Source organism: Portunus trituberculatus, chromosome 41 (genome assembly GCF_017591435.1).
Source record: "Portunus trituberculatus isolate SZX2019 chromosome 41, ASM1759143v1, whole genome shotgun sequence".
Classification (NCBI taxonomy): domain Eukaryota; kingdom Metazoa; phylum Arthropoda; class Malacostraca; order Decapoda; family Portunidae; genus Portunus; species Portunus trituberculatus.
This window is the reverse complement of record NC_059295.1, coordinates 13,951,386-13,965,725: the sequence shown is the minus strand read 5'-3', so window position 1 is coordinate 13,965,725 and position 14,340 is coordinate 13,951,386. Positions and strand designations below refer to the sequence as shown.

General features: G+C 41.9%; 1 protein-coding gene across 5 annotated transcripts in view; it reads right to left on the bottom strand.

Moving 5' to 3' along the window:
- Window positions 1-2,621: 2,621 nt before the first annotated feature.
- The window catches only part of LOC123516530 (glucose-6-phosphatase catalytic subunit 1-like), a 43,751-nt gene continuing 32,032 nt past the window's right edge, over window positions 2,622-14,340 (bottom strand). For all 5 annotated transcript variants that reach the window (XM_045275954.1, XM_045275959.1, XM_045275956.1 and 2 more), the window contains 4 exons: window positions 11,175-11,305; window positions 6,256-6,376; window positions 3,684-3,860; window positions 2,622-3,096 (listed from right to left, as the gene is read on the bottom strand). In XM_045275954.1, coding sequence (XP_045131889.1) covers window positions 2,877-3,096; window positions 3,684-3,860; window positions 6,256-6,376; window positions 11,175-11,305 — 649 coding nt within the window. In that variant the 3' untranslated portion in view covers window positions 2,622-2,876. The remainder of the gene's footprint in view (window positions 3,097-3,683; window positions 3,861-6,255; window positions 6,377-11,174; window positions 11,306-14,340) is intronic.

The following is a 14,340-nucleotide window of genomic DNA, read 5'->3' as shown; positions in this document are numbered from 1 at the left end:
TTCGCTGCATTCTTCTACAGCCTCATCTGAGTCTTCCTTCATCCACCTCCTCGCCCACAAAAAACCATCCCCGCCCCCTCCTACACACACACACACACACACACACAGAGAGAGAGAGAGAGAGAGAGAGAGAGAGAGACACACAGGTAGGTATAAACTTGCATTCTGTCTCGTCTAGTGTGTGAGGCGAGGAGTTATGGTGAAGCTGGCATATGGATTTATACCTTTATGTATCTAGTATCTTCTCTGTCTGTATCTTTCTTTCTATTTGCCTATCTGTCTGTCTTTTTTTCTGTTTATCTGCTTATCTGTTTTTCTTCCCATCCATTTATTCATCCATATATCTATCTATACATACATACATCTAACTATGTATGTATGTGCGTAGGCATGTATGTGTGTATTTATCTATTAATCAATCAATCTTTCTATCTATATACCTGTTTTATATGGCTAACTATCGATCTACCCATTAATCCACCTACTATGTATTTCCCTTACTACATTTCTATCCTTTGATGTGGAACTAGTAAGCAAGAAGCAGAAACAGGTAACGTGACTATCTTGCTATACCTATATTTTTACATTTCCTTCTTCTGAAGTGAAAAAGTATTAGACAAGAAAGAGAAATAGGTGACGTGTTCAATGCGTCAGTGTGTGGCTACGGCTATCATTACTATCCTCAGGACCTGGCGTTTCTGAGTAGTGGAGACTCGCGCTGCACTCACTCATGGCAAGGTTGGGACGAGGATTGGAAGCACGATGGAGTAATGAAGTGCGTTCCGTTAGATTTAGCAAGTGGCACTCAACACGCCGAACACATTTCCACTAATGTCTTTACGAAACTTCCCGCCGCTTCTGAGCGATCCAAACCATTATAAAGATATGATAGACGTAGTTGTATCGTAGCTTACCTGTTCATTCTGTGTATACTGTTTTCAGAATGAAAGAATGTTTTCTTCTTTAGTAGTAATGCGCCTTGCAGGCATGCCTAAGCGTTACCATGGCAACAGCATGTCATCTGCCAATATACGTCCACGCTTTAGGTGATGAGAGAGAGAGAGAGAGAGAGAGAGAGAGAGAGAGAGAGAGAGAGAGAGAGCTCATCAGTGTCTCCATTCGTCATTTCAGGTCCTAAGTAGCTTCGTTCCTTCGTGTGTTATTGAGGAGCCCTCGTCCTATTTCACTCACACAATTACCGCCTGAAGCGCGGCGCGGCGGTCCTTGGCTAAATTCACAGTACAGTTAAAGCGACTCCCATTTTTACGACAAACTTGTGCAATTTCGAGAGTATTCCTTTACTACTGCCAATGAAAGTTAGTAAATTACTTTTAAAGTTGCACTGAATCACAGAATTTGCTGAAATATTCCGAGGAAAAACTTTGATCCTGCAGCTCTAGAAAATATTTTTAAACTTGGAAACCTGGTAGCCCCGATTTGCTTCCTTTCCCTTCCCGAATGGCAGCCTGTTTCTCTCTCTCTCTCTCTCTCTCTCTCTCTCTCTCTCTCTCTCTCTCTCTCTCTCTCTCTCGCATTATATGCCCGTAGCTGCGCCATCTCCTGATTAGCCAAACCCAATATTGGTCTGCGCGTTTAGCACATTAATTTGTGAGTGGGCAGAGTTCAGTACTTTACTTACAGCACATCTTCCCCCTCCCCCATCTTTACGTAAAGCTGCTATTCACCTGAGTACTCACACACACACACACACACACACACACACGTTCCGTAGGGTAACGTCTGGCTGTCTCGTCAGAGACTGCAGCAGATCAAACAGTGAAACACACACACAGACGGACAAAGCAGTAACTCTTCCATACTTATATCAATCTTTGGAGATTTTTCAAGGCTCCTTAATTGGTCTACTGAATCTCCATATTATATAAGAGGAAGATTCAATGCAGGCGGAGGGAGGGGGAGGGAGGGAGGGAGTGAGGAAAACGGAGGCCTGGATGGTGAGTGGCGAGTGATGAGTGGGCGGCGAGTAAGGCGAGTGATAAGAGCCGGGTAAAGGGAAGCAGGGAGCAGGTGGGCGAGTAATAGGAACCCTCAGCTGTCAGCCAGAATCCTATAAAAATTTCAAATACCGCTTAATGGAAGAGGTCAAAATTCGTCTTCGTCGTCTTTTAAGTGCCCGGAATGACGGAGGGAAGGGGCGAGTGAGGGAAGAGGGTCGAGTGATGGGGGCGGGGAGGTATGCCAGACGGGGACGGGAGTCCTGGAAGTCTTAGATGGGAGAGAAAATTAATGGGATTGGAAAGGTCGTATGGTGGTGATGGTGGTGGTAGTAGTGGTAGTGATGGTGGTTGCGTGGGTGGGGCTGTGATGGCGGTGGTGATAGTAGTGCTGGTGATGTGTAAGTGGGACTGGCAGTATGCGAGGGTGTGGTGGTAGTGGTGGTGGTGGTGGTGTTTTGGGTGCATGGTAGACATACTAATAAAGGTCATTCCGCAACGATAAGAAATAATAAAAATAAACTAGAGAAGACAAGGAAAACATACCGATACACTCAAACAGATCAAAGTGAACGCTAACGCCTTGGCAGTGTTGGTATTGATGACAGCCGTGGTGCGGGCCGCCATGACAACGCCGGTGAGGAGAGAGGGATATAAAAGCCATGATGGGACGGGCAAGAAATACATATACACTCAAAATAATATAAGAAAGTGAAAAGGAAACAGAATGCTCACTGAACACAAAATCCAAAGATATCCATACTGGTAAAAGAGACTGGAACAAAAAAACAATAATAACAATAATAACAATAATAATGATAATAATAATAATAATGATAATAATAATAATAATAATAATAACAATAATAAAAAAAAAATAATAATAATAATGATAATAATTCCTGACGATGAACTGGCTCATTAGTTCTTCTTGAATTTGTCTCCTGCAGGAACATTAGACGCCACCCTGACCAGGTGCGGGAGGGCGGCGACCAGCACGAAGGTGACGGTGGCGTTGAGAAGGAACTCTGCCGGGTAGAGTCCCACCATGGAGCGAGGCAGGGACTGGTGCACCATCACGCCCACCTGACTCATGCCCAGACTCAGCACCGCTAGTGAAACCGTCATCTTCCAGTTGAACCTGAGGGAGAGTGGCAAGGTTTGGTGAGGCAAAAGTGGAAGTAGATACGTGGAATAACAGATTGTAAAGAAGACCATACAAGAATGTTTGACGGAAATATTAAAAGGAGTTACAGACAATATTGCAAGAAAGGAAGGGATAGAAAAATTGTTAAGGGAAAAGCAGTTATAGAAACTTGAAATAACAGATTGTAGAGAAAAAGCATGCAATTGTGGAAGGAATAGAAAGACTGTTGGCCAAAATATTAATAGTAAGTAACCGAAAGAAGAAAAAATAACGCAAGAAAGGAAGGAATAGACAACAGTGAGGCAAAAACAGAAACGTGAGAGAGAGAGAGAGAGAGAGAGAGAGAGAGAGAGAGAGAGAGAGAAACTTTATTTCGTGAAACCCTTACCTTAACTTAGCATGCCAACATACACAAACAAACACACATACCACACCTAACACACGCAACCCTTTCAAACAAAACAAACCAAACCAAAAATATGAAGAAGAGATAACGTTTCCAATCAACACAGACATAAAATCCACGCACCCACCAACGCACTCTCAGTTACCACAAGAAGCGAAAGATCCCTACAACTCACCTGGAGCGGTTGGCCTTCTTGTACCAGGGTGAGGACAGACCCATGCCGAGCCCCAGGGACACGCCGGAGAACCTAGAGAAGGAGTAGAAGGGCATGGTGTCCAGGTGAATGTATTCCCGCTTCACGCACCACTTGATAGCCTTCTCCATGCTCCACAGGGCGTCCCATCCACCCAGCCTGCAGAAGAAAGGTACAGATGGGTGAACGAGAGAGAGAGAGAGAGAGAGAGAGAGAGAGAGAGAGAGAGAGAGAGAGGCGAAGAGAGACGAAAAGAGACACAATTATCTTCAGGTATATGAGTCGCACGGTAACTGCCAGGAAAAAACATCGCCTCTGGATGCAGACACGACTGTGAGAGAAAGTGAGAGTGTAATCAAGGCAGACTTAAGCAGCGTGGCTTCAGTAATACAGTGCACGGGGCAATAATGGAACTCCCCTTTGTTAAACACTACAATGGACCTAGAGTTGCAAGATAAAGATACTGGGACACACACACACACACACACACACACACACACACACACACACACACACACACACACACACACACACACACACACACACACACACACACATACACAGCTTACAGGGACAGCATGGCAACTGGTGGGTGTTTGCTCCCTAGCGACAGAACACAGCGAAGGGCGAAGGGTAGGGAGTTATATATACCGGCAACCTTGAACGTCAGGACGGCAGTAGAGGGGGGAGAGGAGACTGAAATAGGAGGTGGAAAGAGGAGACGAGGGGAATGAAGAGAGAGAACAGGGAATGACGACTGAGGGAGATGGAAAGAAGAGGAAATTGGACAGAAAAAGACGAGGGCATGGTGGCTGTAATAAGAGGAGATGGATAAATGAGGTATAGGAAGAGAGAGAGAGAGAGAGAGAGAGAGAGAGAGAGAGAGAGAGAGAGAGAGAGAGAAAGAAAGAAATGTAAAATAGGAGATAGAAGATGATGATAATGGTTGAAAGAGGAAGGAGGAGTGGCTGTTACATTGAGGCGATGGAAAAGTGAGACAAGGACATAAATAAAGAGAAGAAGAGGACAACAACAGGAGATGGAAAGATAGGAAGATAAGCACGGTTAAAAAAAGAAAGGAAAAAATAAAACCTTGAAAATACTCGTAGGTGACTGGAAGAAAAGACATTGAATTGAAATAAGATAATAATGGAAGCAGAAACGGGAGACGATGAATTAATGAAGCACGGAGAGGGAAAGAGAAAGACAGAAGTTAATGATCACGATGGAATACTAAAAAAAAATAGATGATGGAAATTAAAGTTGCTAAAATGTAAAGTACAATAGGGAAAAAATAGATAAAAACTCATGGTAAATGATGAAAGAAAGAATAGGAACAGTACTAAAACAAATTATGGAAACGAAACTAAAAAAAAAAAAAAAATTGAAAGCAGAGGAGATAATCAATGATGCCCCGTAAGATAAAGAGATAAGGAAAGGAATCAATACTAATAGGAGAAGATGGAAAGAAATCACGTTCACATTCTTTCAGTGGACGCGTTTTTCTTTCCTCTTCGTCATTTCCCCAGCAGACAGATTCTCTTCTACACACGCTTCCATCAAGACTCTTTCCACTGGGGCTATTTTATTGTCATTCATTTGATAACGAAACACTGATAGAAGCCCTGGGTTGTTAGGTAAAGTTAGGTTAGGTTAGGTTACATATATATTTAAGTTCATTAGTTTAAATAAGGTTAGGTTAGGTTAGATGAGGAAATGGTAAGGTTTGTTAAATTAGGTTAGGTTAGATTGAGTTTGGTTAGATTGGCTTTGAGTACATTAGGATAGAGAAATGATTAGGTTTGTTAGTTTTAGATTAGGTTGGATTAGGTGATGTTATGAATGGCTGTATTTGTTCATTCAATTGTTAGGTTAGACTGAGTTTGGTTAGGTTAGATAGAGGATTGATTAGGTTTGCCAGTTTAGATTAAGTTGGATTATGGTTTGGATTTCGTTTTATTAAATGAGGTGAAGTTAGGTTACATGAATATCTAAGTTTGAATTAGGTTTAGTGAGATTAGCTTAGGTTATATATGGTCAGATTTGCTAGTCTAGATTAGGTTGGGGTAAAGGAAAAGTTAAGTTTGCTAGTCTAGATTAGGTTAAGATATTCGACATAGGTCATATCAACATTTGCAAATAAGAAAATAGGAAATGTTCACTTCAAAAAATAGTTGAGCAAAATGTTCAAGGAGAATATCAAAGAAGAAAACTGAAGGAAAGAAAGATGTACGCAAGGAGGAAAAATGTCCAAAGGAAAATAATGCAGAGGAAATAGCTGAAGGAAAGAAGTCCAGCGAGAGTGAAAGGAAAAAATGCTCAGAGGGAGAAAAAATTAAAAGGAAAATTCTCGCAGATAAAACGTCATTAAGGCAAAAAAATGTCAGGAAGGGAAGAATAGAAAGACGAAGGAAGGGACCAGATAAGATAAGGAAGTAAGGACGAGACGAGGACGAAGTACGGAAAGGAAATTGAAGAAAATGAAAGGAAGAGAGAGAGAGAGAGAGAGAGAGAGAGAGAGAGAGAGAGAGAGAGAGAGAGAGATGAACCTTACTGAAGCCCGAAGTACACGCCAAGCACAGTGGTGATGATGGTGGCGGAGAGGGCGAGATACTGCTTCCTACTCATCACCTCCAACACCGGCATGCGAGCCACCAGCAGGGCCATGCCGATACCTGTAGGAGTAGAAGTAGTAGTAGTAGTAGTAGTAGTAGTAGTAGTAGTAGTAGTAGTAGTAGTAGTAGTAGTAGTAACAGGAGGAAGAGAAGAAGGTGGTCTTCATCATCATCATCATCATCATCATCATTACAGTCACTTTAATGATAGTTGGTTTCATCACTTATCACCATTCACCACCACCACCACCACCACCACCACCCATGAACTAACTAACAAACTAACCAACTAACTAACCAACAAGATTAAAAAAACAAACAAAATGAACGAATATAGAACAAAACAAAAAATCATATCAAACGAACAATGAAACAAACACAGCAGATTTAATAGTTACATAATAAAATACAATAAAAAAAAACACTTAGAAAAAAAAATAGAAGAGGTTTAAAAAAAATGTGTCAAAACGGATCAGTGTTGCGAAAGGCTGCGTGAAACAGGATCAGTTACTCCAATAACTTTTTTCTGTTATTTTGACGCGTTCTTTCCCCCTCAGTGCCACTCACCAGCCTGCTGTGCTGTTCGGGGAGGGACGGACCATGTGTGTATGAGTGGTGGTGGTAGTACTGCAACATTGTCATAGTGGCGTTGGTGGTGGTGTGGCGGCATTCTGTTGGTGTAGTGGTGGTAGTGGTGGTGGTGTTTGTAGTGTATATAGTGGTGGTGGTGAGAGTATAATAAATAGTAGTAGAAGTATAGGAAGAGGAGGAGGAGGAGGAGGAAGAGGAGGAGGAGGAGGAGGAGGAGGAGGAGGAGGAGGAGGAGGAGGAGGAGGAGGAGGAGGAGGAGGAGGAGGAGGAGGAGGAGGAGGAGGAGGAGGAGGAGGAGGAGGAGGAAGAGGAGGAGGAAGAGGAGGAGGAGGAGGATGAGGAAGAGGAGGAGGAGGAGTTGTTGCTATAATGTAGTTTTACTTTTCTCCTCACTCATACTACTTATTATTATTCTTATTCTTCTTATTATTATTCTTGTTGTTGTTGTTGTTCTTCTTCTTATTATTATTATTATTATCATTCTTATCATTATTACTGATATTATTACTATTATTACTATTATTAGTATTATTATTACCATTATAATAATAATAATAATAATAATAATAATAATAATAATAATTATTATTATCATCATTATTATTGCTGTCATTATTATTGTTATTATTACTGTTATCATTATTTTTATTATTATCATTATTATTACTATCATTATTATTATTATTATTATTATTATTATTATTATTATTATTATTATTATTATTATCATTACCATTAGTATTATTATTGTTATTATTATTATTATTATTATTTTTATAGTTATCATTATTATCATTATCATTATTATTATTATTTTTATTATTATTATTATTCTTATTCTTATTCTTATTCTTATTATTATTATCATTATTATTATCATATTATTATTATCATCATTACTATTATCATTATTATTATCATTATCAACATTACCATTATAATCATTACCACCACCACCACCACCACCATATCACCTTCAACATTACTCTCATTACAACCAATAACAATAAGCGTAGGAGGAGAAAGAGGGGGAGGAGGCCGCGGCGGCGGAGGTTACAAAGGTGAGAACGTAAACGTTAATTATTATGATGGTAAAATGCAACGCTGTGATGTTAAGCCAGAAGGTCACTGCCACTTGCGCGAGGCGGCCTCTCATGACCTGAGGTAATTAATCAGGGCCAGGGTCGGCGCAGCGTACGGGTCAAGGTAGCAATTAAATAACCATCAGTCAGTTTCCCTCCGGCGTGCAATCACATCAACATTTTCCTTATTTTCTGGGATTCTTGTGTAGGTGGTAAAAAGTTTGTACTATTCAGGGATTGGCCACGTGTTCAACTGAGGGATTCTTGCGGTTTCCCTTATTTTCTTGTGTTATTATCTCGTTGGAAAATTATATTCTGGTAGTTATAATTACATATACAGTGGTAAGACCGTGTGTGTGTGTGTGTGTGTGTGTGTGTGTGTGTGTGTGTGTGTGTGTGTGTGTGTGTGTGGGTGGGTGTGTGTGGGTAAATGTGAATGTTTTAAGCCGCTGACATGTTCCGTGGAATATTGCTCTAGTTAGTTAACTCAAACACACACACACACACACACACACACACACACACACACACACACACACACACACACACCCGGTAGCTCAGTGATTAGAGCGCTGGCTTCACAAACCAGAGGACCGGGGTTCGATTCCCCGGCCGGGTGGAGATATTTGGGTGTGTCTCCTTTCACGTGTAGCCCCTGTTCACCTAGCAGTGAGTAGGTACGGGATGTAAATCGAGGAGTTGTGACCTTGTTGTCCCGTTGTGTGGTGTGTGCCTGGTCTCAGGCCTATCCGAAGATCGGAAATAATGAGCTCTGAGCTCGTTCCGTAGGGTAACGTCTGGCTGTCTCGTCAGAGACTGCAGCAGATCAACCAGTGAAACACACACACACACACACGCACACCGCGTAGTGTAGTGGTTAGCACGCTCGACTCACAGTCGAGAGGGCCGGGTTCGAGTCCCGGTAAGCGGCGAGGCAAATGGGTAAGCCTCTTAATGTGTGGCCCCTGTTCACCTAGCAGTAAATACGTACGGGACTCGATGGGTTGTGGCCTCGCTTTCCCGGTGTGTGTTGTGTGTTGATGTGGTCTCAGTCCTACCCGAAGATCGGTCTATGAGCTCTGAGCTCGCTCCGTAATGGGGAAGATTGACTGGGTGACCAGCAGACGACTGAGGTGAATTACAGTCACAGACACACACACACACACACACACACACAACACACACACACACACACACACAGCGGCGAGGCAAATGTAAATCGAGGAGTTGTGACTTTGTTGTCCCGGTGTGTGGTGTGTGCCTGGTCTCAGGCCTATCCGAAGATCGAAAATAATGAGCTCTGAGCTCGTTCCGTAGGGTAACGTCTGGCTGTCTCGTCAGAGACTGCAGCAGATCAAACAGTGAACACACACACACACACACACACACACACACACACACACACACACACACACACACCGCGTAGTGTAGTAGTTAGCACGCTCGACTCACAGTCGAGAGGGCCGGGTTCGAGTCCCGGTAAGCGGCGAGGCAAATGGGTAAGCCTCTTAATGTGTGGCCCCTGTTCACCTAGCAGTAAATAGGTACGGGACTCGATGGGTTGTGGACTCGCTTTCCCGGTGTGTGTTGTGTGTTGATGTGGTCTCAGTCCTATCCGAAGACCGGTCTATGAGCTCTGAGCTCGCTCCGTAATGGGGAAGACTGACTGGGTGACCAGCAGACGACTGAGGTGAATTACACACACACACACACACACACACACACACACACACACACAACACACACACACACACACACACACACAGCGGCGAGGTAAATGGGCAAGCCTCTTAATGTGTGGCCCCTGTTCACCTAGCAGTAAATAGGTACGGGATGTAACTCGAGGGGATGTGGCCTCGCTTTCCCGGTGTGTTGTGTGTTGATGTGGTCTCAGTCCTACCCGAAGATCGGTCTATGAGCTCTGAGCCCGCTCCGTAGGGTAACGTCTGGCTGTTTTGTCAGAGACTGAGCAGATCAAACAGTGAAACACATACACACACACACACACACACACACACACACACACACACACACACACACACACACACACACACACACACACACACACAGTACATCACGTCGCCCCGAGTCACAAAAGAGCAGAATGAGGCGTCAGCAACATTTCAGAGACAGCATTTAGTTATTCCTCTCCTGAGAGCAGCACAACACCAACACTGACACGCTAGTCGCTCTTCCACGTAAATGTTAAAGCAAATATCATCAGCACTCATCACAAATGCTTTAAATATATGAAATACATGAATCATTAATGCCGTGTTCACAGTGGACACTAAAAATTTGTGGTATTCAATAAGAGTGTGCTTATTTTAGATTAGCTGGGGGAAATGTACTGAGGCAAAGAGCCATACTGTGAAACACTTCTGTGCCGCACTTCCGCTGCTTTCAAATTCAAAGGACTAGTTGAAGTTATACATATTTTTGACAGTGTGTTTGTGCTTCTAGTGACAGATTAACAAGATTTATATCAACAGGAAAAACACTCTTGAGAACTCGGCTAATCATCCTTCCAACCTTTGAAAATCGTCGTAGTATGCAAACAAGAGAGTGTTAAGGACATTTTCTTTGTTCTACTGGTAAACTAAGATTTCTACATTAATTTAAGAAACGGACATGAGAACACAGGTAACCATCTCTATGTGTTCTGTAAATGGTCGTGGTGTGAGGAGAGATTTTTAAGGATGTTATGGTTCCAGTGGCGGATTAACAAAATTGCCATATTATTAACACGAGAAACTCTCTTAGGAATCAGGTTTGTTATCTGTATGGTCCTTCAAAATAGTCTTGGTGTAAGAACAGAGATTATAAGGGTGTTCTTAATCCATTCAATACCATGACGCATTTCCATATTCATTCTACTTACTATCTGGTGATTTTATAGTTTCAGAGGGGGGGAGGATAATATAGTGAAGACTGGCCATTAATCTTCTGACCTCCATAGACCCTACCTAATGTCAATAAAATGGTCTAATTACACCCCAAAATTAAATGCATCCTCCTGGTATTGAAGAGATTAAGGTTCCAGTGACAGATGAACAGAATTTCCACATTGTTAACAAAAGAAATAAGAACCAGGGTAGTCATCACTGTGGCCTTTGAGAATACTCGTGGTGAGAGAGCAAAGTGTTTTTGAATAAAGAAGAAAAGGGTGAAATGGAACCACTGACCGATAGCCACTCCGGCGATGCACTGGTGGGGAAAGTGGGCGGCCACATACGTCCGGGACAGGATCACCAGCACCATCCAAGTGGCATACCCCGCCCACAGCCCGCGCCGCGCCCACGTCTTTTGCTGCTCACTGCGGGAAGGGAGGAAGTTAGAATGTATAAGTAAATATGTAAATGTATGTTTATCTGTTTAGCGATCAGTCTGTCAGTCTGCTACAAGTGATTGTCCATGCATCTATATATATATATCTATCTATCTATCTATCTATTTATCTATCTGCTATCTTTTCCTCGTTCTTCCTTTCTTTCTTTCTTTCTTTCTCTTTCTCTTTTGTTCTTTCTGCCTCTTTATGTATCTCACCATCTATCTGTTTATCTATTTATCAATCTACCTATCTATCTGTCCATATATCTATTTATCCCTCAGTCTGAAGCAACTACCAACTTTAAATTAATTACTCAACACGTAAATAGAATCAAAGAAAGATGCATACACCCGATAGAAAAGAAAACAAAAATACCAAAAGATCTTCACTGCAACGTCACAGCGAAAGAAATAAAAGACAGTCATTTAACAGTGTCCCCTCCTCGAATTCCCCATAAGGGAGGCAGTGCCATTAGAGCCAGGGATGTCTGATGCACCACCTTTCTGCAACTAAACTGGAGGTGGGTGTCGGTGAGCCAGGTGAGAATAGAATACTCTTAACTCTTTCAATTCGATATACAAGAATTAATAGCACTATAAGCAATGCATGAAATCTTTATAAATATCGATGAGGACGAAGGGAATTAAGAAAGATTAGATTATTGCTATTTCTAGTCGGTGTAACGTTTAGAAGTGGTTGTAGATAAATAGAAATAGGAAAGGAAAGATGCCTTACAGTGGTTAGTAGCTATTGAAAGAAGTGCCAAATTGTAGTGAAAGAGTTAGTACACACACACACACACACACACACACACACACACACACACACACACACACACACACACACACTCTCTCTCTGGTACGCTGTTACAGTCTTAGGCAGAAGTTGAGTTTTATTCTGTAATTGCTTTCACTTGTCTTGCGTTGATTTCTCTGAGTTGCAGACATACAAAGCCTGACAAGCGGGAAAGTCTTACCGTAACATATGAATTAATATTGAAGGAAAAGATGAAACACAATGGAAATGAGTGCAAAATTTTAGCTTGTGATTAAAAAAAAAAAGCAGTAGTATATATTTTCGCGTATCAGAGGAATTGATATTAGAGAAACAGGCACATCATAATGAAAATGTATGCAAAAACGTTTACTTCCGACTCAACAAGTGATAGATTCTCAGTATATCATTAGAATTACTACAAGAGTGTAAAGGTTAACCACTGACTTAATGAATCCTATACCATGACGCGCTTTCATATTCATTCTGTTTATTATTTGGAGATTTTATACAGCTTCAGAAACTTATATGGGGATTAAAATAGTGAAGATTCTGTCCATTAATCTTCCAACCTCCATAGACCCTTCCTCTTGTAAATAAAATCGTCGAATCATACCTAAATTTATGGTGAAAAGCGTCCCAGTACTGAAGGAGCCAACTGACAGAATCTTAGTATATCAGAGGAACTAATATTGAAGGAAAAGGCAGAAGACAATGGCAGTGAGTACATAATGTTAGTGTCTGGCAGCGACTATGAAGCAAAAGGAACATAATTTCATCACGGCTTCCTCCATACACAGGGGAAAACCCTCAACGTAAAAATTCATACCCGGAGAAAAAAATACACAAATTGCACGCCACAGGATTGCATTTACTCATTCTTTTATGATAAATGAAAAAATACTGTTCACTCTTTTTCCAGGCTGTGGCAAAAAATAATTGTCAAGGTAAAATCAACTCTGACGTTGGTTTACTTTGACTCAAAAATACTGGAGAAAAACTGAATGTAAAAAGTCAAAACGTGATTTGGATTAAGAAGAGAATCATTGCGAATTGATGAGATGTGAAGGACTCTCTCTCTCTCTCTCTCTCTCTCTCTCTCTCTCTCTCTCTCTCTCTCTCTCTCTCTCTCTCTCTCTCTCTCTCTCTGTGTGTGTGTGTGTGTGTGTGTGTGTGTGTGTGTGTGTATGTTCAAACGCTTATAACCACACAGGTTTGATGTTTCCTTTTGTGTCCTATTACAAATGACGCAGTACGCTTTACATCATTCCTACACAGGCATCAAAGAGCCGCCGACCCCGCTCTGCCGTAGTGCTTATGGCTTGACACAGGTCAGTACTCTCAAACATTCCAGCGCCTTATTACAACCTATGTTCATTGAATAGCGGAAGTAATTGTGCTTTACAAGAACATCTCCATGGTTCTATTCTTAAGCTAAATTTTTTTTCTCTATTATCGTTGGAAAAAAATATATATGAGAATGTAGGCAATAATTTATGTGGTCTTTGAAGATAGTCTTTATGAGAGAAAAAAATATTATGAATAGGAATTATAAGATATAGCGACGCCATATGAGAGCTGTCAAACCGTCCTGTGTTCTTTTTCTAGGCAGTAAAGGTGCCTTCTTGGTCACAGGGACACGAACATATGGGTGCACACGAACTAACGAAGTGCATAAGCATAAACAGCAAAAAACGTGATGTGTTAAACCAGGACGAAGTCAAGAGGATGATTAAACGGGTTCTGAAAGGCTGTTTTTCCACATCGTTAGTGTAGAATCACTGATAAAACTGTCTCTAAACCTAAAAATCTTGCAAACCCAAGTAACTTCCACTAAAGTCAGTTAAAAATAGTTGAGAAAGAACAAGGAGACGTTAACAAGCCAAAGAGCGACAGGATGTGACAAAAGCAGTGACGGAATAGGCCTTCCCGTGACCCAGCCTGGAGGGTAACATGGCGGCGGACTGGCAAAGGAAGGCTGTCACTGCCGCCCGCCGCCCTGGATGTATTAAAGACGCTGTGGTGGAGGCGCGGCGTAAATTGATTGTAAGCAGGACCAGTCTAACTCCCTCCCCCACCTCTCTCTCTCTCTCTCTCTCTCTCTCTCTCTCTCTCTCTCTCTCTCTCTCTCTCTTCAACAGTTGGCGTGGTCCCGTCGACGTAATCCCTTTGCAGTGGGGGACAACCAAAGCCTTTTGTCCTCAGGCAGCCGAAAAAAAAATAAAAAACACGAGTGCCGCCCACCA